The 25,249-nt window shown below is 43.7% G+C and overlaps 1 protein-coding gene across 1 annotated transcript in view; it reads left to right on the top strand.

Moving 5' to 3' along the window:
- Window positions 1–25,249, top strand: part of TRIO (trio Rho guanine nucleotide exchange factor) — a 329,457-nt gene that overhangs the window by 196,329 nt on the left and 107,879 nt on the right. Inside the window, exons 12-21 of the mRNA XM_090276222.1 lie at window positions 354–523; window positions 1,503–1,677; window positions 5,774–5,969; window positions 6,997–7,163; window positions 8,973–9,092; window positions 10,784–10,975; window positions 11,411–11,560; window positions 15,799–15,913; window positions 19,256–19,371; window positions 22,651–22,773. Coding sequence (XP_090132348.1) covers window positions 354–523; window positions 1,503–1,677; window positions 5,774–5,969; window positions 6,997–7,163; window positions 8,973–9,092; window positions 10,784–10,975; window positions 11,411–11,560; window positions 15,799–15,913; window positions 19,256–19,371; window positions 22,651–22,773 — 1,524 coding nt within the window. The remainder of the gene's footprint in view (window positions 1–353; window positions 524–1,502; window positions 1,678–5,773; window positions 5,970–6,996; window positions 7,164–8,972; window positions 9,093–10,783; window positions 10,976–11,410; window positions 11,561–15,798; window positions 15,914–19,255; window positions 19,372–22,650; window positions 22,774–25,249) is intronic.

The following is a 25,249-nucleotide window of genomic DNA, read 5'->3' as shown; positions in this document are numbered from 1 at the left end:
GTGGCAGATATTTCTGTTGTTGGTGGGGGTCTTTTCTGATTCCTGTAGTACCCAGATTGAGCCTAGGAAGAGGTGGAAAGAGCAACTTCCTGTCCCATTATTTTTTTCTCACCTGTGACAGTCCCCTTCAGCTCCCTGCCTCTTCACTCTCTCACTACGTTGTGGTTTTATACTGCCTTTTTTGTGCCTCTTTTCTTCTGGCTCTCGGACTGTTTGGCGTACTTCTCCCCGACTCCCATCTCCCTGGGGGCAAGCTGCCACCGCTTCCCTCCCAGCCCATCACTCCCCAACCCCACACCAGGCCTGCCCTGGGCGTGAGCAGGGCCCAGCCTCACCGGTCTCTCCTTCCCCAGCTGTGGACGTGGCTGGAGGAGCTGCAGAAGGAGCTGCTGGACGACGTATACGCCGAGTCCGTGGAGGCCGTGCAGGACCTCATCAAGCGCTTCGGCCAGCAGCAGCAGACGACCCTGCAGGTGACCGTCAACGTGATCAAGGAAGGGGAGGACCTCATCCAGCAGCTGAGGTGGGCCCGCCTCCCTGTCCTCCCAGTCTGAGTACAAACACTTTGAAATCCTGCCAGCGATTTCCCCTTCCCCTCACTTCTTGGAATAATTGACTATAATTCTCTGTCCCACTAGAGAACAAATAACAGCTATGAAATATAATGGAAGGGAGCGTCTCTTTTTTTCTCCCTTACAGTTTTTTCTCTATAATTTTTCTCATTACAGCAATGACTAATAAACCTTCCCAGAATTCACCTTTTATTCCAGATTAATTTAAACCTCCAAGGACTGTGTCCTTCAGGCCCTGAGTGACCTGTCTCTCTAGAGTGTGGTGGGAGTGTCCCCCTTCTCAAGGTTGTGGCCCGGGCAAGCCAGACTTTGGGGTGACCCCTGTCCCTCATAGCAGGAAGATGGGGACAGTGCTGGGGCTGGAAGCAAGTTCCTTTGATTGGATCACAGGGACTCTTTACGTAAATGTAGTCTCCTGACTCTGTTACTCAGAGGCCAGTTTATTGAGTCATGGCTGATAACCTCACACGATGTTCACTTTGCAAGGAGTCAGGCAAAAGTTACTTGATAGAGGCTTAACTGATGCATCAAAGTTGAATCCCTCATCACCAACAGAACTACCATTTGTAGTACACAGGTATGAGCTATTCTCTCTCCTTAAGGAGAAAACTGGCTAGCAGTGGTACTCTGCTGGAACGATCTTACGTAATCATTAGACTTTTTATAGGAGTGACTGGGAGAAAATGGGGGGGAAATTCTTCGGTGCATCCTCAGGTCTGGAGCATTGCTCAGAGGAGGAAGCCGCTGTTGTTCTGCCAGTTCCATTTTCTGAGACAAGCAGTCCCGCTTCCTGCCGGCCTTCTTCTCCCCCCCACCCCACCCCCTCAAGTCCTGAGCCTCCGGATCTGGTATCTGACACTGTGAGACCTGCTCCTCCAATTCCTGTTTGTCTCTTTGAAACCCCCGTTTCCCTCCTCTGCTCCCTTGCAGGGACTCCGCCATCTCCAGCAACAAGACCCCGCACAACAGCTCCATCAGCCACATCGAGACGGTGCTGCAGCAGCTGGACGAGGCGCAGGCCCAGATGGAGGAGCTCTTCCAGGAGCGCAAGATCAAGCTCGAGCTCTTCCTGCAGCTGCGCATCTTTGAGAGGGATGCCATCGACGTGAGTGTCCCCACGCCCGTCCTTGCCCGCCAGGGGGCCTCCTGTGTCCCCTACCTGTCCCCTGCCCAGCTCCCTTCCTGGGTCGTCCCCCTCAGCCTTGGTGTGAAGAGGAGAGAGGGGGAGGGAACATGAGCTGCCTCAGCTGCTCGCTGGGAGCTGGGGACTCAGCTCCTCCCTCTGAAGTTGAGCCTGGTGGAGGCAGAGGGGATGGCAGGGCCCACCCTTGCACAGCAGGATGCAGCAGAGCCAGGTGGAGAGGGGGGTTGAAGGCAGAGCTTCTGACAACAAGCGCATCTCGCCGCTTAGCTCACCACGCAGAGCACTCCCCATCCGTGAAGCAGGGCACAGGCTCAAGGCAGCGTTCCTCTCCCTTCCCTCCATCCCTGCCCCCCCCTCCTCTCCCCCTTCTTTTCCGTCCAAGCCTGGGAATGAACTTAGCCTGGGGCGATTGCATCTTAGAGAGTAGAAAACCCAATTTTTATTTCCCACAGAAGTGTTCTCAGGTGATCCATAATTCTTACTTAAAACTCGACTTTTACACTTGATGTGTGACTAGGAGAAAGAAGTTCAGCTTTCTTTTATTTTTATTCAGCAAAAGGAGTGTGGTTCTTAATTCTGTGCCAGGGAAGGTCTTTTTTTTTCTTTTCTTTTCTTTTGAACTTGGTTAAGTGCAAAGCAGAAGGAAGTATAATTGGACGACACAGAGTCTGTGAAACACGATGAAAGGAACCAAAACTCCAGCCTGGGAGGCTGATTTCCTGGGGCCTCCTCCTCAGCCTCTTAAGATAGGCTGCCAGGGAGGTCCCTGTGACTGCCTGTGACCAGGATGTATAGAGGATGCTCTCCCCATGTTTATTTCTTGTCTGGGGTTTAGAACAGTGCCTTGAGGGCATGTGGGCCCAGACCGTAAGTGCCACCAAAGGCAGGGTGAGGGCAGGGCCTTGTGGAGCCTGCCTTGGGTGACTGCAGCTGACAGAGAGACCCTCCGCCTGAAGTGGGCCCATCTGTGGTCCAGCTCGGAGTGGCATGTGCTGGGCAGGAGCCAGGCCAGGCCCTGTGCAGGCCTCTCGCAGGGCCCTCTGGTCGGGTGCTTGTCTAAACTCCCATCCATGTTTTCCTGAAAGAAAGGCCTTCTTGGCTGCATTCATTATCATCATCATCCTCAGTTAATGACAAGAAATATGTTAAACCCTACACATATCCTTGGTCTTGACCCTTAAATCCACTTGGAGCCACGTGGAGAAGCAGCGGCCAGTCCTCAGCTAATTTGGCCCCGCCCCCCGGGCCCGCCTGCAGCCGTGTGTGCCCAGGAGCCCCGCCCCGCCGCCTGCTTTCCTGTGGGACCTCTCCTTCAGAGGAGTTGCTTTTGTAAATTTAGCTGCTTATTAAACAGTTTCAGTTAAAGGAACACAAAGCAATCAGAAGCGTTATTTGAAGTTTTTCCTTCCAGAACATTTGGATATTTGGAAAAAAAAAAATCAACTACACTTGTATTAATGGTACTTTAAAGGGGGAAAAATTAATTGTATTTCTACTTTCATTGAACCAGAGTTTTAAAATAGAGATCAGGAACCCAAAGCATACATTTTCCCCACACTAAAGCCTAAAATTCCCTGTGACCTCAATAAAGCCAGGGTGCCAGGCTGGGGGCTAGTGATTTCCTGAGCCGAGGAAGTTAAACCTGCAGTTCAGTCACAGGCCCGCTACAGTATAGTTTAAGAGCTTTGAACACGTCACATCCTTAGGACCGTTTTACCTTGAATGACACTGAAACGTGAAAATCCGAGCAGTTACGTTTTCGGCTGGGAAAATGCCTCACCTCACTACCTGTAGGAAGCATGGAGTTATGTTGTTGGTAGAAATGTATCTGTTATTTGGTTAAGTTTTAAAAAGTCCCCCATATCTCTGTATTTCAACTAGAATAACAGTTCCATCTCTCAGAAATGGATAGTAATTTTCTATGGCTTGGACTATTGCTATTTCAGCTTCCAGATAGACCACATAAAATCTGTTCTATTGACCTATAGTATGCTGTGACAGGTCAGGTATGGGGAAAAGTCTTAATTATATGTGTGTTCAGGAAGAAAAACGTAAACTTTCAAAAGATTCTGGGATACATTCTAAAAAATTGTTTCCAAGATATTTCTCCAAAGAATCAATATTCAAAAATGACTTTCACTTTCTTGAACTTTGTTCTCAACACAGGTTTCATTTCTTGGCTTGTGTTGTTAACAAACTCTAATGCTGAAACTTTGGGCAGGAGTTTTCCTGATGGTCCTCTGATCGTGGCCACTGCCAAGGTTTCTTTACGCTGAGAGAGTGTTTTCAAATCCTGCTGGCCTTAGCGCATTGCTCTGTGTTTATCGTCCATCACTTGAGTGTTGTCTGAGCCTGGTGTGTCTCCATGAGGCATATTACCACACCTTAGTGTCTTCTCCCTCGGCGCCAGAAAATAAGCATTAAGAAAGAAAATTCCCCTTAGAGTAGAGGTTAAAGATCAAAGTTATGATATTTTTTTTCCTTTTTAACAATCTTTTTCTCAGTGGCTTTTGGTTTATGTCTAGTTTGGCATTATTTAAATTGATTAATTTATAAATAAGCGCACTTTAAGAAATGAATGCAACATACATATTGTATACAGGCCTCTGTAATAAAAGAATAAATCAGGAAGGTTTGTGCAGGAGGAGTTTGGGGAGGCCTTGGGTTTTGTATTATTTCCCAGCTCCTAGCTGGGTTATGCGTGCTCTCTCACATTCACCAAGTTTGAAAGTAATTTCCTTACTGCTCATATGGATAAAGGAAATCAGGATCCATGGGAAATGTTACTCCATGGAAGCTTATTGTATAATATTCTTCCACAAAAAGTTTTTTTTCCCTCCTTTTTAGGATTTTATCATTTTACCCTTAATTTTTAAAAAAGTATGTTAAGGAAGTTGTAAATCTACACAAAAGTAGCAACGATAATACAATAAACTTCCTATCCCCCAGATTCAACACCATTTTGCTCCCTTGTTTCAGGTATCCCTTCTTTTGTTTCTCTTGTGCTGTAGTAGTGGAAAGAAACTCTTGGTCAGCATATCTCTTCACTACTACAGACTTCCGTAAGATATAAGGCCACTCACAGTACCACAATTCACTAAACTCCTCACCAGGCCGACAGTCATCCTGGTTGCCCGTTCAGGTTCTGCAGGTACTGCAGTTTCAGGGGCTTTATGGGGTCCACGCCTGCATTTGCTGCCCAGTCTTGTCATCCAGAGTCTTCTCTCCACCCGCCTTTTTTTTTTCCCTCCATGCTGTGACTTGTGGAAATAACTTCGTGAGTTGTCAGTTCTGCACTTGCTCACTTGATGTTTTCCAGGTTGTGGAACTGTTTTTCTTTCCCTGGTATTTCCTGTAAACTTAGAAGTCAGATGGAAAGGCCTGATTAGAATTCAGGCAGGTTCTGTTTGGGGGCAAGAATGTCCCACAGGTGGTACATCCTAGTTCCTGCTGTCAGGAGACTTGTCCTGTCTGGTCCCAGTCCTTAAGGGAGGCTGCAGCTGGCCTGCGGGTTTGGCAGGTGGCAGCCCCACCCTTCCATTGAGGGCCCCATCCACCTTTCTCATGATAGTTTAGTATGCATTGATGATTGTTACCCCGTTTACTAGAAATTCAAAAAAAAATTATAATGAAATGTTCCAATTTTATTATTTTTTTCTACACTTCATAGATTTATCCATAAAGGGGAACTTTCCTTCACCATTAAATGCTTATATAATTTTCTTCTATAGTTAACAATTTTTAGGATAAAGATTAGTTCCCTGTCTACCTGTAGTTGGAACCAAAGTTTTTTCATTTAATTTTTGGCTTTTAGCTCTTCTTCTTTTTCTTTTCTTAAGAATCATTAGGAAATATATTTTTTATATATTTTTATTCAACTCTGGTAATTTTCATTTTTTCAGTATCAATCCCATCTTTGGCCAGTGGGAGCCCCTTTAATTGGCTCCTGTGTCCTTTCGACACTATCACGAGTCTCTTCCTTACTTGGCACGGCAACTGTTGCAACAGATATTTATTTTTTAAGTCTTGATTCTAAACAGAGATTTTCCTCTGTCAGATCATCTCAGACCTTGAGTCTTGGAATGATGAGCTTTCTCAGCAAATGAATGACTTTGACACGGAAGATCTCACAATAGCGGAACAGCGCCTCCAGCACCATGCAGACAAAGCTTTGACCATGAACAACTTGACCTTTGATGTCATCCACCAAGGGCAGGACCTTTTGCAGTATGTCAACGAAGTTCAGGCCTCTGGTAAGAAGTGCATGCCATCCTGTCCCTGTGGGAATTCATACAGTTTATTTAGTGTGATGACTTCAAGGTTCAGTTAGCCCCTATGATACAGAGATGCTTATAGGTAACTGCTCTTTATAGAAAACATTTTGCTCCCCCTGCCCCACATTATAACAATCACATCTAACATTACAATCAGTGCACTTAGCCTTTATATTCTTAGATGTTATTTTAAGTAGCATGAACTTAAATTTTATAAATGATCTTTATCTCCCTGAACAAAATGTAAATCCCCAGAAAACATTTTCACATGCTGTTTCTCTTAATTTATATTTTACCAGTAGATGGCACTATAGGCTCAAAAATGTAGAGAACTCTGTAGTAGTGTTAGAAACTTAGCAACAACCTGCATAGTAGTAGTACATCACTCATTTTACACAAATCTTATTATTATCCCTTTGAGTGCCAATGTCGCTGTGAGTGACGCTGACAAATTTTCCCAAAAGTGCCAGCGTCGCTCCCAGTGACTTTTTTCGATGGCTATAAATGTAAATAACAATGGAATAATTTGTATTTTATGTTTTATTCTCTTTTTTTGTACCTTGGGTTATATATTGATATAATTTTTTCTCATGTTGATTCAGATTTCCAATTATGCACGTCACTCAAAGGGTTAAATGCTTCCTAAAAAGTAAACAAGATATACAGCAGATAACAAAAACAAGCCAAACTTCAGTCACTTGTAAATGATGTCACATTTTCATAGTTGTTGCAGGAGAGGTAGACTAATAGCAAATGGATTTAGTGTGGTTGGCTAGACACTATTACATTTGGCTGTACCATGTCAAATACATTTTCTGAGGCACATTTCCATGCTCCAAGGGAGGGGTAAACATTCTACTGCTGGCTGTACCCTTGAACTTGGCCTTCAGAGTAATGGCCTGGCCCCCCTCTGGGCACATGATTCACACACACAGACTGGCGTTCGCCCCTTAAGAACAAATTGAAACATTAGTTGAATTCTAGGGTGTTCATCTGATGTCCACAGGTGTGGAGCTGCTTTGTGACAGAGATGTAGACATGGCCACTCGGGTCCAGGACTTGTTGGAGTTTCTTCATGAAAAGCAGCAAGAACTGGACTTAGCAGCTGAGCAGCATCGGAAGCATCTGGAGCAGTGTGTGCAGCTCCGCCACCTACAGGCGGAAGTGAAGCAGGTAAACAGAGTACTGGATAGCGATCCAGTTGCATGCACTTCGTGAAAGATCTGGTAGTTCGGACATGGGAAAGGTTGTCCCTGATTAGAACATAGCTGCCCTGATACATAATATAACACCCCCACCCTGACACAGCTACGTTTGCACTGCAGTGGGCAGGGCTTCACCGCCCAGCAGGCACTAGAGAGGAATGTCCATTTAGCTTGTTTTCTTATTGCTACTCTCTCGCTTGAAACCCTACACACTTTGCTTCCTGATCCAAATGACCGTATGATGTTTTCTGCCAAATATACTGTTAGGAATCTGGACTGGATTACAGGCTGTACAGGGCTAAGGTTTTCTTTCGTTGTCCATACTGCCGCATTCTAGATAGCAATGCAAAATAAAGTGGGGCCTTTGGAAGGGACCGCTTCCGGCCCAGTGTCACTGGGATTCCATATATGTGCATATTCAGCACGTACGTGACATTTTCTCTTGTGAGCAGCGAAACCACTGTTGGTGCTGGCTCGGCGCAGGGACAGGATAGCATGTGTCAGTGTGGCCGCAGGGGACTTAAGGTGCCCCCAGACCACGAGCACACTATGGTGCGTAAGTGGGCAGCACTCACAGTAAAGCAGGTGTATTATTAAACAGAAGTCTTTAGAAGAGTACCTGCCAGTCTCCCTCCCATGTGATGAGATGAAGTATGTGGCCTGCCTTTTAAAGAATAGTCAATAAAGTGTTCCTTCTTGCCAAAAAATAAAACAATTCATCTAAGAAATAAAGGAATAGCCTGACCTATTCACTAGGAGTTGCATTTGCCTAATGAGCAACAGTGTCCAAAAATAGTGGCTTAAAAATTATTTTCCTCACATAACAAGTCAGAAGGTGGTAGGATAGCTGATGTTCATCCCGAGGCCCCATGACGTATTAGGCTAAGAGCTGATGGTAAGTTGGCCTTTCCCTCATGGTTGCCAAATGGCTGTTGTGGCCCTGACCATCACCTCCACAGTCCAGACGCAGGAAGGGGAAAGCATAACAAGAAAGAGGCGACACAGGCATCAGAAAAACATTTTCACAAAGTTCTCCCAGAGGTGACTGCTTTGATCTCAGTGGCTAGAATTATGTCATATCTGCAACCAAGCTGTAATAGGGGCCCAAGAAGTGGTTTTGATTTAAGCTGTCCCCAAAAGTTGGGGTTTTCTGAGTAAAGGAGACAATGTATTAGCTAGGTAATGAATGGTCTCTGCCACAAATAACTCCCGAGAATGACCTTCTGCAGTCTATGTGGCTTCTGCAGTCAGAATTGACCTCTTTGTGTATGAAGCTGAGAATCTCGTGGTGTGACCCTGAACGTTGTGGTACAGCTTCATTCTTACTTTGGTTGTTGTGCCATTTAATACTGATATGAAATTGGAAAATTGGTTGCTGATATCAAGCAGTTTGCCAATTGTGCATTTTCATTAGGGCTGAAAGGAATGAAAAATACTTTTTAAAAAAAATTATCAGAGAATTCTTTGTGGTAGTGGGGTTTCTCATGCATGGTCCTCAGTCTGTTTTGACCTGTGGACTAATAACCATCCTCTGGACCCTCTACCTTTCCAGCTCCCATTTGTAACTAAAAAGAGTAGAATTCATTTAAAAGTGCAGCACTCACAATCACGCACTGGTGCAGGTCATCAGTTGATGGCAGTAGGGTCATAAAGAAACCAGCACTTTGTCGTTGATGTGAGCAGTGCGACCACCTTGCCGGCTTGGTTCGCGTCACTGCTGGTCCACAGGATGCCCTGGGAAGGGCCACTGCTTGGAGTACCCTCTGTAACGTTTCAGGTGCTGGGCTGGATCCGCAACGGAGAGTCGATGTTGAACGCAGGACTCATCACAGCCAGTTCGCTGCAGGAAGCGGAGCAGCTGCAGAGGGAACATGAGCAGTTCCAGCATGCCATCGAGGTAGGAACACTCGGCCCACCTCAAAACTGGGTCTTTCCAGCCTGAAGGGAAGCCTATTAAATCCCCTCGCATGGCACTAACCCTGGAAGCCAAAATAGGGTCTGCAGAACCCAAAATGGCAATGCGTACAAATTGACAATTTTTTTTCTGGGGAAGGCCACAGCCTGGTGACTACAGTGAAGTGCAGCTGTGCACGCCAGCCAGGACAGCCTCACAGCCAGGGTCCCTGAGGCCAGCGTGGCCCCTACGGCCCTGCTTAGGGGGCCCTGGCATGAGACATCTTCCCAGATCAGGGACCTGGCACCAGGGAGCCCAAGTTGGTGTCTCAGCTGAGGTTTATTAATAACTTTCCTGGTCTCGTAGGCACATTCCTACTATGTAAGCAGCCTTGGCAAAACTGCGCTCCAGGTGGCGCAACAAGACCAGGTACAGATCACTCTTCATGTTATCAGTCAACAGCTCCTCCAGCCCTGGCTGAAAGCGCTCCTCACCAGAGCATTTCCTGCCTCAAGAGGGCAGTGCCATGTAGCACTTTAGCCAAGCGGCTCACTCCCACTTTGGGCCTGCTCAGATTCACTCTCACAGCAGGTAGATGATCATATTTAGCTTTCTTTGGGGGGCAGTAATAATTATGACAGGTGGTTTCAAGGTAAAGTTAAAGGTAAAGGAGCATTTGATTACAGAAAACTTGTTTCCATCTCTTTACATATACATTGTCAGCCAGAGAAGGAAGCCACGGGAATTGCCATTAATTTATTCCCTAGATTAGTTTTTAACTAATCAGTGCCATTGAACACACATTAACATTTCTTGAAACCCAAACTCTAAAAATCTTTTGAAATTTGTACACTGTGCCAAGTAATTTCTAGTGATTAAATTATAATGCACATCCCAGATCTGGTGTTCGGACTATATTGGGTACGGTGTTTAATGGAATCATTAGCTCTTTTTCAGGTGAAATACAAAATTTTGTTACTGTTAAAAAAAAGAAAAGTCTGTGTCCACAGAGACGCACCTGCTGCCCGGCCCAGTAGGCCTTTTCTTCATGAGAGAGCCTGACCTCTCTAGTGAGGATATGAGAGCAGGAGGCCTTCCTGGGCTGTCGTGTTATTTTGATAGGTTCATTATGCCATGAACCTCCAGAGAATACGGTTCGTTCATCCTTCGCTTTTCATTAAGTTTTTTTTTTTAAAGAATCAATAGTTCTTGAAAACCTTTTATACTAGTCCAAAGTTAAAGTTGAAAATGAAAATAAAAAGTACTCACTTTAGCCACCTTTTTATCCACTTGTTCATTTGCCTGTAGCTGCTATTATAAGAAGGATCAATAGGAATAATAAACTTGGAACATTTCAACAGCCTTTTCAGAATATTGGCTGTGAAGGTTGCTCCTGCTATCTCAAGCTGAAAACCCCACTGCTGTGGCCTATTCTGGAACGTCTTGATGCACTTCACCCTTCATTAGGTCATTTAAATAGAAACACAGTCATTGCCAGGCATGAAAAAAATTTTTTTTTTTTAACTAAACTATCTGTTGTGTTTTTAGAAGAGTCCTAACGCATGTTAACTGAGCCTGCGTCTATAAAAGCAAGCAGAACAGAAGCACAGTGGCCTGCCCAGTTCCTTCCCAGTAAATAAATGCGTGCCACCCAGTAGATAAATGGGCCTCTCCCTTTCTCTGTCTGTCCTTAGAAAACACATCAGAGTGCGCTGCAGGTGCAGCAGAAGGCCGAAGCCATGCTGCAGGCCAATCACTACGACATGGACATGATCAGGGACTGTGCCGAGAAGGTGGCCTCTCACTGGCAGCAGCTCATGCTCAAGATGGAAGACCGCCTCAAGCTCGTGAACGCATCCGTCGCCTTCTATAAAACTTCAGAACAGGTAGTGGGGTGGGGGGTCTTCGCCCTGGACCTCCCAACTGACATTTTATTTTGAGCTTAATTTTAGTGGACAGCTCAGTCATTAACTCCTCAATCATTGAATAAACCAACCAACTCCAAGTGCAGCTGAGAAAAGAAGTGTCTTCAAAGATAATTTTTGCTTTCCTTATATATCAAAGCACAGGAAGGGGCCCAGTTTCCTCTCATTTAAGTGTGTGGCCTGAAAGACAGGAGACTCAGCTGTTATTTCATCCTCATTCTGAAAGGCCTGCATTAGTCCTCATGGAAGATGGGGCCCTGGTTCCTTCCAGGGGTCTTGGTCCTTGGCCAGCACTTTTATGCCCAGAACCTGACGGAAAATGCTCCCCAGAGTTGCAGATTCATGCCCTTAGGTGCCAGCAGTCCCTCTGAGCCTGGAACTCGCTTCTGCCCACAGGTATGCAGTGTCCTCGAGAGCCTGGAGCAGGAGTACAAGAGAGAAGAGGACTGGTGTGGGGGAGCCGACAAACTGGGCCCCAATTCCGAGACAGATCACGTCACTCCGATGATCAGCAAGCACCTTGAACAAAAGGAAGCATTCCTGAAGGTACGCACTGTCTTCCCCAGAGGCTGATGCCTCACGAAACAGTGTATGCAGATCCAAGAGGGGTCACCTGAAGGTGGTACTGAGCGTTGGCCGATCAGAGAACTGTAGGTACCCCTGCAGGCCAGGTGCAGTAGCGTCACTTTCCATCCGAGGTCCCCTCACACCTCACAGTTCTCCCCTTGTGCGGGAAGTGATCAAGGTGACATCGCATGAGCAAGAGGTTAGTTGTTCAGAAAAAAACTTAAAAACGTTTTTGGTATTTACACTGTCTTTCTAGTGTTCACAGACAAAGCTAGAGATCCGTGTAAATAAAAAATGGGTGAAAGTCATAATACTAAATGATTCTGAACAGAGAGAGACTGACTGATTTGGTGAATCAAAGATGCCTATAGCTTAAAGTAATCTTCTTATGGAAATTCACCTTTTTTAGGAACAAAGTCTGTGTCTTGGAAGATATATGAGCTTTGTGTAGACACAAAGCAGGAACACCTCTTGTGGTTTATAGAATCGGCTTCTAATTCTTACTCAGGAAATGTTTCCTGCAGGAGAAGTTTAATTCCATTCAGTCCAGGATGTAAGTTTTGACTCTGAGAAGCTTTAAATGGGGACTTCTTCAGGCCTGCTGTGTGTGTGTGTGTGTGTGTGTGTGTGCGCCTAAATCACTGATGTGCTTTGAAACAATTAAACTTTAAACAGTGGCTAACATGTAGCATTGACATTGAACATTTCCAGGTTGCGTGTGCGTGTGTGTGTGTGTGTGTGTGTATGTGCCTAAATCACTGATGTGCTTTGAAACAATTAAACTTTAAACAGTGGCTAACGTGTAGCATTGACATTGAACGTTTCCAGGTTGTGTTCTTTTACTCCTGGAACAGATTTTGTGAGGTTCTTGTTGCCACTCAGACGTGTTGAAAATAGGTGTGGTATTTACTTTTTCATTGTTGCTTTATTAAGTTTAGTTTTTCTTATTGCTTCAGCATTCTGACCGCTCTGACACTATTTCCTGTAACATTTAATAATTTGTTTCATTTCTGAAGGTGATGGTCTGTCCTGACAAGGAACGTTATTGTTTAGTCTGGGAGAATAAATGGTAGCTGAAAATTCTTATCTAGTATACTAATTTCGAGCTTCCACCACAGTGATTTTCTATTTAAGCCAGTCTGGGTGGGAAACCAGCTGTAGCTTCCCCAGAGTCACTAATTGTAACTATTTTAAACAGGACCTGGAAGCCCTGCCAGGCTTGTTGCTATTTAAGTTTATGAAATGCCAACCACTCTTAGATGTTTTGAGTTGGAATCATAACTTGCTTCTCTCTTTCTGGACTCCACTTAGTATAAAACAAAATTGAATACCACTTGGTTAATATAATAAGAAAATATTTCAATAAAATTATAAAATAAAAATAATCACAGGCCTGTTTAGATTCCTTTGTTCACTGGAGTTCCGTAGTGTTTGCGTACCGGGTGTCTTGAAACGTTTTATTACGGAAGTTTAGAGATGCGTACAAAAGCAGAGAGACTAAGAGGATGACCCCTATGCTTCTCACCCGGCTTCAGTAATTATCAGCATAGGGGCATGTGCCTGCCTTCACTGGATTGTTTTAAACTCTAGATATTATATCATTTTATTTGCAGATACTTTGTTGGATACCTAAATATTAGATTATTCTTTCTAAAACAACCACAGTACCATTTTGAAATCTTAAAAATTAATAACTTATATCATGTAAAGTCAAAGTGTTCAAATTTTCCTGATTGGCTTACAAATGTCTTTTTATACATGGTTTTAATCAAGATCCAAACAAGGTCTAAACATTTATTTGATTAGTGTGCCTCTTATATCTCTCAATCTAAAATCCACCCTTTCTTTTATTATTCATACTGTGGTGTTTCCCATTTTCCAGATTTTAGTAATAGCACCATCCTGGATTCTCTAAATTTCTGTTAGGTTGAGAGCCTTGATTGGCTTCAGATGTGAGTGTGTGTGTGCGTGCACTTAGCACACCCCATGGGTGGTGCTTGTACTTCCCACGTGTTTTATCAGGAGGCACATAAAGTCTATGTCTCTTTTTTTCTCTGTAATGTGAGGATTTATCAGTGCTTCAGACGTGGTGAGTCCAGTACATATGTGCATCTGTTCTACTCTTCCCCACCAGCCTTTCGCCTAATGGGTTTAGTAGCCAGTGGTAATATTATTCATTAGGAGTTGCAAAATGCCATTCCTTCCTCCCTCAGCTGTTTAGTTAATCTAAAATAGAGTTCATGCAGAAAAGGCACGGTAAATGCTTGACTCTCCCTTTACTTACCATTTACAGAATAATGAGCTGTTGCTATAGCAACTTCTAACAGACACAATTTAGGGTTTGGTTTTTTGTTTTTTGTTGTTTCTTTTTCACTGTCATCATGGATTTTAATGTATTGATATGTTTCAATCCATTGCAGTCATTTAAGCATTCAAGTTGTCCCATTAGTGGGAGCCCCTTCAAGTCAAGTTGGTACAGGTGTCCTTTTGACATGACCCCAGCAATTTTTGACCAGCTTCCTTGATGTTTCGTTTCACAGCTCATTTTAGACTCAACTGTAGATACACAGGGCATATTTTTTCTTAATTAAAAAAAAAGAAAAAATAATGTGTTCTAGCCCCATCAGTGGGAAAGGCCTAGAAACAGTGACCAACCCAATAATAGTGCACACCCCTTATGCCTAGATTGTGTTTTTTCCTTAACTTCTTCCATTTCATGTTTATATTCTTTTTCTCTTACTTCTTGTTTTTTAATACATTAATATAATTACTTATTTGGTTTTGTGGGGGCTAAAACGTATTAATACTTTTCCTCCCATGTTCTAAGTTCTCCTGACTGGGCTAATAACCCAATTAACAGAGACAGATTACACAGGAGAAAATCAAAGTTTAATCAATGTACATGGGGAATTCACATAAACATGACAAACCCATGAAAATTCCAAAGACAGTGAGGCCACATTGAGTATCCTCCTCTAAGGCTTTTTGGACAAAGGAGAAAAGGGTGAGGAAGTGGGATACGTATTAGATTTCAGAGGTGGGAGTGGACGGTTTCCAGGTAGTTGAGGAGGAACAGAACACACATGGCAGAAAGATCCTTGCTAGGCCACTCAGAAACAACGGGACACATGGTATTTACTTATTGTTGTTCTATTACAGTTGTCCCAATTTTTCCCCTTTAGCCCCCCTCCACCCAGCCCACCCTTCTCCGTTGTCCATGTCCATGGGTCATTCATACATGTCCTTTGACTAGTCCCTTCCCCTCCCCTCCACCACCCACCCCTCTTTCCCCACTGCAGCTGTCAGTCTGTTGCTTCTTCCCATGTCTCTGGTTCACATGAGGTATTTAGCTGACAGGCTCCTACCTGAAGCCCTCTATTTACCATACTTAATTCGAATCAGGTGAGGGGAAACAGCCTAAGACTTTCTTCTGGAAGCAGGTTTCTCTGCCTGAATCTCTTGGGCAGGAAAGAAGGGTCCTTTCTGAGTCTTTGGTTTCTTAATAATCAGTTTAAAATTGGTATCCCCAAAAAGCAGCTTCAGGGTGGTAGAATTTTGGTCCCTTCAGTTTGTAAACATGTAATATTAGTTACCAATTACCAAATAATGCCACATAATAAACCAACCCCAAATCTGAGGGCTTAAACGGAGCGTTGGCAAGCCAAGACCTGAGAGCTAAATCCATCCCCTGGCTCACCTGGCTCATCCACGGCCACTTTCACCCACAGTGGTCAGGTTGAGTAGCCGCAACAGAGACACAGACTCTATGCTCAGAAAGCTGAAAATATTTTAGTGTCCGCCGTTTACAGAAATCCAGGCCCAGCTCAGCCGTGTCCTCTGACTCAGGGTTTCTCACAGGGCTGTGACTAAGGTGTGGGCAACGGACGTGGTCACCTCAAGGCTGGCCTGGGGAAGGGCTTCACTGGCTCTCTGGCTGCAGGCCAATAGCTTCCCTCACACCCTGCCACCTGGGCCCCCCATAGGGAAGTTCACGACAGCGCAGCTGGCTTCCTGAGAGCAAAAGCTCCAAGACTTTTTTTTTTTTTCATTGAAATATCATTTACACTATGTATTCTCCAAACCATAGCTGGCCAGGTGAACACTTCAGTAAAGACGTATGTTAGAGCCAACTAATGTCCATAAGTCATATTAGTATAAGTCAAAATCCATGTTTATATAAGTCAGATGAACAGCATGTTGCTCTCCACTGTTCTTAGGCTTGCACGCTGGCCAGAAGGAATGCAGATGTCTTCCTGAAGTACCTGCACAGGAACAGTGTGAACATGCCGGGGATGGTGACACACATCAAGGCCCCCGAACAGCAAGTAAAAAGTGAGTACAGCCAGCACTCAGCTGACTGACAGGCCACGGGAGGAGCTGGGCAAGATGTGCTCAGAGATCTTTATCCAGGACTTCATTTTAGGTGTTGGTTTCATATTATTAAAGTTCTTGCTGATTATCTTAGTTTAGTAATAGAATATTAAATATATAGGCTCATAATTTATTGAATAAAGTTGAAGAATATAAACAGGGAGAAAAAACATAATTCAGGATGCTACGTATTGGCCTTGACTATTTTGTTAAAGTAAGTAAAAATATTATAAATTGAGAAAAAATGAAAATCAGAATTATCTACAAGCAAACTATTTTAAGGTTTAATTCATGAAATTATAAATTGAGAAAAAAATGAAAATCAGAGTTATCTACAAGCAAACTATTTTAAGGTTTAATTCATGAAATTATATACCAATATCATTTCTGTAAAATGTTATTAATTTTACTTATATAAGCATCATTAAGAAAAAGATTGCAAACTAATATTATATAGTTTGATATCATTTGGTATAAAATCTATAAAACCATGTTTTAACTATAACATAGGTATGTAAATACATAGAAGAAGATCTGGTGAAATTTATACTAAATGCTAAATAGGATTGGTGTGGATGGAAGTGAAGAGGACTTAAATTTTTACTCTGTTGAATTCTGATAGAGTATTTTATGGAGAATATGCAATCAGGTGTTACATAATTTTCAACTTAAATGTAATCATAGTTTTTGCAAGTTCGGTTGAAATGACATGGAAATGGATCCTGAGAAATGATGAGAGGTACTTAGAACAGTCTTGGTATTAAGGCCCCATTCTGTCAGCGTTGACCCTCACCACGAGCCTGGGAGTCAGTGCTTAAATACAGGAGAAAACGGAGGTCACGCAGCCGGCACTCATACAGCTGAGTTTTATAGGGAAATATTGTAATAACCGCCTAACCCCAATGATTCATCTCACACACTTTTTCTAAAGCAACATGATTGACAAAAACTTCATAAATTACTTTCTACTCCCTGTTGATCTGATTCATCTGTTGTCACAGAATAATTTTCTCTAGCATTGGTACAATCCCCTAAGCTCTACAGATGAGATTTATATACTTATTAGTTGGTGGGCTTTTTTCTTGGGAAAATGAGTGACTAACAGGAGCAGTCATTTTCAGCAGAAATGAATCTTCATTGCCTGCAATTTATGTGCATTGGTAATCAGTTTCCTTGACTCACTTAATAGAAAAATCATTTCCTTTCTGCCATCTCTCAATATTGCTTTTAGTGTTTGGCCATAGTCTGCTCTGATTGAAAATATTAGGATGCTTTTCAGGTTGTACTAGTTTGATAGGTACGTGCATGTATGAGAGGGATAAATGTTCATGTGCTTGCTCACTAGATAATCATTATGCATTTGCCAGTATTTCTCACCATGCTGGGAGAATTGAAAAAGAAATGTTCTTTTTCTCTCACCATAAACTTGGGGACAAAAGGTTTATGGGTGGGTCAGTGCAGTAGATTTATGCAAGGGTGATGGTGCCAGAAGAGATAGTATAACCCCCAGAGGGTACAGGCCAAGAAGGGTCAGCCCCCATGACCAGAGGGTTCCTCAAGAGCTTGAGGAAGCCCCAGGGTGCCCCTCTGCTGGGTGGCTTCCTGGCCCCAAATCAGCCCTGCCCCAGGCAGAAATGATGGAAATCAGAGACCAGAAAAGACCCAGTGGTTTATGTTAATTTCCCATGTGAGGCTTTCATTTAAGAGGAGGTAGCTGTAATTTTTTGACAGGCTTCAGATTTCAATGTCTTAACCTGTTTTACAAAACTAGTGCAGTTTTGCAGTCAAGTGAGGAGGAGGAGGGTGAAGGCTGCTTTAAGAGTGTTTCACACAAAGTATTCAGCCTACTAGGAATCAGTAAATATTTGCGGGAAACTTAGTATTTTTAAGGTTTTCCAATATACTCTAATTACCCTTTATTTGATTTGCAATTTCAATCTTGGGAATTTTCTTCTGAAATTTTTTATCTGTTTTATTTATTTTTTAATAAACTTGAGTAAGGCAGATGTACTGTAAAGAATTTGAAAAGTGACAAATGTATATAAATTTACCTAATTCCTTTGCTGTGGTAACCACTGTCGAGATTTTTTTGTGCAACCTATAAGCATAAATCTAAATATGTAGAGAAATTGAAACATGTTGATTCCACTCACCCATCCTGCTTCTTTTTTTATTTTACCAAAATGGGACTACATTTCCCTGCAATTTGCTTCAGTCACTTAGTGATATGTCTTAGTCACCTTTCTATATCAGTTTTAAAGATCTGTTGTGTTCTTTTTCATGCCCAGTGTAGGGCTTTTGTACCTGATTTAACCTGTCCCCCAGTTCATGGGCTCACCTGTTGCTGGGCCTCAGTGTCCGTGCCCCTGAGCACAAAGCCTTGCAGCTGCCTGTGTAAGCACCATACACCTGGGAGGTAAACCCTGCTTCCAGGGTACCAACACCTCATCGTCGCCCCCTGTTGCCAGTGGCCCTCTGTGAGGGTTGTGCTGTTTTCCTCCCTCAGTAAGAAGGCAGGGTCCCGAGTGCCTCCCTGCACCTTCCAGCACTGATGATAGCACAGTCCTTGCCGGGAAAATGGCGAAAGGTGGTGGTCTCCTCGTGTGAGGGAGCCGAAACTTGTTTCTGTATTTGGTGGCCAGATTTTTTAAATCATAAGCTTCATGTGTATAGGCTCTGCTAATTTTTTACAGATGTGTCATCTTTTTCTGTTGACTATTATAAAGTAAATTAGATCAGTATCTTATATTTTCCCAATACTTTTTCCTGTTTTTTAAATTGATATAGTATATTTATGGCATTTATTCCTTGGGTATGATATTCTTAATTTTTATGTAGTCAGGGTTTTTCAGACTTTCTCAACTTCATTTTATTTTTTCAGATCCTTTTGTTTCCTCTAGCCCTTCACCATTTGGACATACATCCTTTAACCTATACTAAATTCCTTCTATACGAAGGTTTTAATGGTCTTGAACAAAATATCTAATACTGATATTGTCAAATTGCCCGGCATGGGAGGCAGTAGGATGGCCCACTGATCCAGCTGCCCTGAGCTATTACAGACCAACTTTAACCTTACAGTGATCTCGATCATCAGATAATAAATTAGGGTAAGAGACCAAGGAGAGGTCTGTTGACAAGCTTGTGAGAACACCGGACAAGCGAGCCTTGTGGCTCTTTGTGTCATGTTCTGTCTTGCGACGGTATTTGTATAAAAAGTCTTCAAGTAAAAGTGAGTGGGATTTTGTGGGCATTTTCACAGATTACAAACACCAGCGCATGCCTTTCTCTGTCCTCCCTCAGATATCCTGAATGAGCTCTTCCAGCGGGAGAACAGGGTGCTGCATTATTGGACCATGCGGAAGAGGCGGCTGGACCAGTGCCAGCAGTACGTGGTCTTTGAGCGAAGCGCCAAGCAGGTCAGTCATCAGTCATACTGGGCTGCCTGGTGCCACCAGCCTGTACCGAGACCTCCATGTCCGCAGTTTGAAAACCACTTTCTCATGATCCGAACAGGCCGTGCCCTGTACTTAACAGTTTGGTGTAAAAAGAAACCCCCACGACCTCATAAAGTGTGTCACTTGGTGATTTTGGTGCTCACCGAGTGTGCCACTCAGCTTGTCTCTACTGTCATGACCTCATATCCAAGACATCCAAGTACAAATTACATATGATGACAATTTAGAAATCATTGTGGAATCTCGGCACTGTACTTGTGTACATATTGTGATGGGTGGTTTTTTAGTATCGCTGTACTTATGTATTCAAGATAAAATTTTGTTCTTCAGATAAATCAAGCAAAAATTAAATCAGAAATGTGAGAGAATTTCTAACAATTAAGTATACTCAACACCTTTCATGCATTTGGCTAATGAGGCGTTTGCAGTATCCCCCTGTCTGAAGTCACTTTGGGTTAAAGTGCTTCTGCCGGAATGGTCAGTCATGGAAGGTCATCCTAGGGGAAAGTCTGTCAGGCCCCCAACTTGAACACTAAGATCCCTGTCACTTCTCTTTGGCCTTCACGGTAGCCTCAGAATCCGTGGGGCTGTCTCACATGCTCCATCTCAGCCTACTGTGTGCCTGTCACGGAGCAGGCGTTTAGTAAGATCTTATAGCCTAAGAAAATTACATCTTCCTCATACAGCTTTTCCACTGAGGGAGCACATTTTGTTCCATGTGGGGGAATGTTAGTCTCGCAGTGGGTGGCCTGGCTCCCTAGGGGTTGAAAAGCTGGAGCTCAGGTCCCCACACCTGGTGGCCTGACTTGGCCTTTTTCTCATCTTGGCAGACTTGCCCAGGTGTAGTTATTATATTCCCAGCAGAGGTGGAAAGTAGTAGTATTTTTATTGTTTACATTACATTTTCTTAACATTTTATTTAAAACAGTTCAAGCATGTTTTAGATTTAGGGTAACCTGATTTGTTTCTAATTAGAAATTATGTCATAATTCTTTCTCACATATCTTGATTAATTTCTCTGTCAAAAGACAAGGAGTCATTCAGCTACACAGAACAAATTTGTAAACTATTCCCTGACAGAAGTAATGTGTTCTTGCTTTTTCCCAAAGTCAGCTCATTTGCCAAATATAAAATCATTACATTTAGGCCATGACCAAGCATGGCCCACTGGCCATATGGACCTTTAGGGCTCCGTTCTGTACATGATTACAGTTCCATAGTCAGTGGCGGTGCTTACGGCAGGCCTGTCTTTGAGGCCCAGGTTGGGTTGCAGTTCGCAGGTTGGCACCCGGAGGTTCATCGGGTGCAGCCCCCCAGGTGGTAGAGAGGGGCCTTCCAGCCCTGGCTCTGCCTGGGAGAGTCCTGCCCTCTGCTGTCTACACTCTGCTGCCCCCTCTTCCTTATCTCCGCCTCTGGGTGTTGACTTTCCCCAGTGCTCAGCTGAGGCTCATTCATGTTTCTCTTTCCTCTCTTATCTTCTCTGTTGCCGTCTTCCAACCCTGACCTCCATTTCTGGTACCCAGACTGATAACCCAGCCACTTCCCTGGCGTGGCTCCACTTAGGCCTCCCTAAGGGCAGACGTGGACTGAAGAGTCCTTGTGCCCTGTGTCTCCTCATCTTGCAGGGCGTGTGGTTCCTGATTCCTGTCTTCCCCCCTGTCTTCACACCATCGTCAGGGCCCATAGATGTAGATCTCCCGTGAGTGTCAGATCTGCCTGACCCTCTCACATCCGGAGCCATTGTGCCATCTAAATCCAGCCATGACCTGGCCCAACCTCTGAACCAGTTTGCTGACAGGTGTGTGGTTCCTTCCACTCGCTCCAATCCCTTTCCACACAGCAGCCCTCCACCCTCCACAGCCTCGCCTCCAGCCTCTCCCTGCAGTGGACCCGGCTCCCTCAGCTTGGGCCATGGGGTATACCGCCCCCCAGTACTCTACCCCATCCTGCACAGCTTCTCTCCATCCTTCCCAAGTCCCTCCCTTCTCAGCCTGCAGGTCCCAGCTCTGATTCCGCCTCCGCTGACCGCCCTTCTAAGCAAGGTCTCCCCTCTCTCATTCGTCTTTTGTACGTCTTTCTTCATCTCTCCCCACTTCCCAGTCTACAGCGGCAGGGCCTAAGCTTCTCATTCCCTGGTGCCTCACCCAGCACCTGACTCTGTAGCAGGCACTCAGGTACTATTGGCTGTGTGAATAGAGAAGCCAAGGACCTTTGAATAAATTGACAAATGGCTTTCTGCCTTGATTCAGAACCAGGTTTAACATTGTTTCCGAGATGGGATAGGCACTCTCAGGCATAACAAAACTAAATTACCAGCCAGAAAACTGCGTGGTAAGTAATTTGGGTCATTGGTTTCTTTTTATTTTTTTTCTCCTAAAACACTGTAAATGCTGCAAAATGTCCAACAGAGACAGTAATGTTTCTGTTCCAATACCGGCAAATGACAGTGGCTAACTTTGAGATTATAAAGGGCAGACATAAAAGCTTCTACTTTCTCATGCTTCTTTTCCATACGTAGCTGAAATAAGTCTGATTTCACTTCAGCTCTGTGAACATGGAAGGAAAACAAATGGCTTCCATCTAAAACCATGAAAGAATAGGTGAGGGAAAACGGTGCCTTTCTGTTGCAGTCTGCACCTCGCTGGCCCCTTTCTCTCCAGCCGTGGCCGTCTCTCTCCTGCACCTGGGGAATCAGCCACTTCCCGGTCATCTCCCCAGAGCTCATTCACACCCAATATGACAGGCCCTCTGAGGAGCCCTCAAAACAGATGGAGTGGGTACATGTCAGATCCAAGAATAGGAAGAAAGGGCTGAAGTTGTACTTTGGAAAGCTAGGAATTCACATCTTTTTCTTTTTTTGGTTAGAACGTCTCAGGTTGTAAAATGTCTCAATATTTAACAATAAGAGGGTCTCAGCCCACCCCTTTACCCACACCATCCCAGTATTCTTGAAAAAGAATCTTAGTGCTTTTATTGTGATATTGGGCTCATAATTATAAGAAACTCTTGACCTTTTAGTTGTTGTTAGATAAGTGACACAATTACAACTTTCTAGACTGTCAATTTCTTTTTAAGTTTTAGAATTATGATACTTATTTCAGAAACTTGCCTGTCTTTGAAGGCGTACTTCTCGAGGTGCGTCAGCCTTGGCCTGTGACTCCACATTTATATGAGATCCTGAGGAATATGGACCTTCACCGCTGTTCAGCCATGAACATTTTTCATTCCTTCCCTGTCCAGGCTCTGGAATGGATCCATGACAACGGGGAGTTCTACCTGTCCACACACACCTCCACGGGGTCGAGTATACAGCACACGCAAGAGCTGCTGAAGGAGCACGAGGAGTTCCAGATAACTGCAAAGGTACATTCAGATCAGCCGTGCGCGTCTGTACAGTGGCCTGTGCATCTGCTTGGGTTTGTCCAAAATAACCTAGAACGGATACTTTAAGTAAATAAAGTACTTCTCAAAAGTATCAGTTAAGAAATACCTTAGGAAACCAGAAATGGGGCGACAAAGGGATTGTTACACATGATATTTTTGATACTTCTTACTGCCTTTGGCACTTGCCCCTCAGTTTTTCCTTCATTGAGCTGTTTGCTGCTGTTCCTCTGATTTCTGCAGATACTTCCCACCTGCTTCCTTTTTATTTCTTTGGTCCCTTTCATTATTATTCTCTTTTTCTTTCTGATTTCTTTGCTAAGGTATTTTCCGAGTACTTGCTGTTTTTATGAAACGGTGTTGCCAGCTGGACTTGGAACTGTTCTGTGGGAGCCGTCTTTCCTCTTGTTAGTTCCTGAAAACTGTCACAGCAGCACCCTTTCCACCCCACCCAGCAGCACCCTTTCCACCCCACCCAGCATGAAGCCGGCCGTGCTCGTGGCTGGCAGGCTTCACATCATTGCCCTTAGTGGTTGTTCACAGGTTTACAAAACTGGAGACCGTTTCAGTTTTCACCCAAAAGTCAAAATAAAATTAAACACACCTTTATGGCATATGCAGTATATGTGAGTAAATATTGATTTTTAAGCAAATATATAAGAATCTCCTCATTGACCTGCAGAGGCTGTCTCCTCTACCTCCAAACAGTTTGCAATTCTCTGGAGTTTCCTTCTCAACCCCTGGTATTTCCTCTTTGTTTTTCAAAGTTTTTGAATATAATTTATTGCAATTTTTTTTCAATGATAGATGTTGAGTTATTAGAAAAAGCTAAAAATTAAGTTTAAAAGTAGAAGACAAATGATCAAGCTAAGTAATATTTTGAGTTAGAAAGAAGTGTCCCTATAAAGTAAAAAGATTGGTGTGTGTGTGTGTGTGTGTGTGGCCCTTTACTTGGCTTGCAAACATAACAAAGAGGAATTTTTTAATCATATGGGATAAAGACAGCTACTTTGTATTATGTTTACTTGTACTTTTTTATGTTTTCTGTAACAGTTTTCTGACTCCTCCTCTTCTTCCCAGCCCTCTGCTCCCGGCCCCCTCCCCTCCCCAAGCTCTAAGTTAACTTCCTTCCACTCAGCCTCAGGGTGTTGGGCACGCAGAACCCCTGGCCTCTGTTCTGAGGAAACATATAGTCTAGCGGAGACAGACTGACCACGGCAGGGCTGGTTGGTGAAGAGAGTGGGCCCTTTGTGGGGCACTGTGAGCACTGGGAGGGTGGGCGGGCTCAGGCAAGCAGGCAGGACAGCCTCAGACAGGGGGCCATGGGCGCCCCCAGGGAGCTGACCTGTCCTGCCTCTGCAGGTGAGGATCCAGTCTTTTCCTTCCTCTGGACACAGCACACCATTCGCTGTGTAATTCTCATCTTTGTTAATAGTGGGATAATAAATGGCAGGAACTGTGTGCATGGTATGATCTATATTTGTTTCTCTGAATATCCTTTGAATATAAAGGTATGAAAAAAATACTTAGAGATAGCACTCAGTGTAGATGTAAGAATTGTTCCTTTTCACTGACTCTAAGGTTCAGTCATGCTCCACTCTGCAGGCTGCTCTGCAAGACCAAACGGCTTGTTCACCGCACCACTCAGGGGCCCCCGTGCACCTAGGACATGGCGTGAATGTCCCTGTCAGGAGTTGAGTGAGGAGCATGGCAGCTTTGCTCCACCAGTGGATGTTCATGAAAGGTCTTCCTGTTATTCTTAAATTTCCTGTTTCCTCAAATTTGGAGTATGATTATTGGAAGAATGATCAGTAACAGGCTTTTTTTTTTTTTTTTTTTTTTTTTTTTGCCCTTATATTCTATTGTTTTTAAAGCATCTGAAATCATAGATGACATCTGACCTATCTGTATCACAAATAGAACTGTTTCTTTCATTGGCTATATTAATGAGAGAAACTGGTAGGTTTTAAAGACACCTCTCACCTTTTTTTCTTAGCAACATTTTTGTCTGGCTTCTGGCTGTCTTTCTTTTCACCAGAAAGCACCTGCTTTGGTGCTTGGAGGTGTCGTTTAGGTTCTCCTGTTGAAACTAGGCTGATTTCTTGTTTGTCCTCTGTCACTCTGTCAGACTGTCTTCAAAGAAATCAGTTTTCTACTGTTATATAGAGAATTCTTCACCCTGACAGGATGATCTTCCAATCCAATTGTAAGAGTAATTAGTACTGCAACACTTTTAGTGTTAATGTAAATAAAGCCTCTTATCACTAAGACAATGCGATTCATTTACAACTCAATGCATTTTAAAATACATTCCTATAATCAGGATCAGCTTATTGGTGTTACATGCCAGCATCTGGTCTGTTTTGTGATGTTACACAAAGACAGAAATCCTCCTGCAGTGTCTTGCTATGTTTTGTTTTCTCTTTTCCCGTAGGTCAGCTTCATTGTCTTTTTTTAT

This window comes from Furipterus horrens, unplaced genomic scaffold (assembly GCF_987537825.1).
Source record: "Furipterus horrens unplaced genomic scaffold, mFurHor1.1.pri manual_scaffold_5, whole genome shotgun sequence".
NCBI classification, from domain to species: Eukaryota; Metazoa; Chordata; class Mammalia; order Chiroptera; family Furipteridae; genus Furipterus; species Furipterus horrens.
Note: the sequence above shows the minus strand (reverse complement) of the source record. Positions and strands in the feature narration are given on the sequence as shown.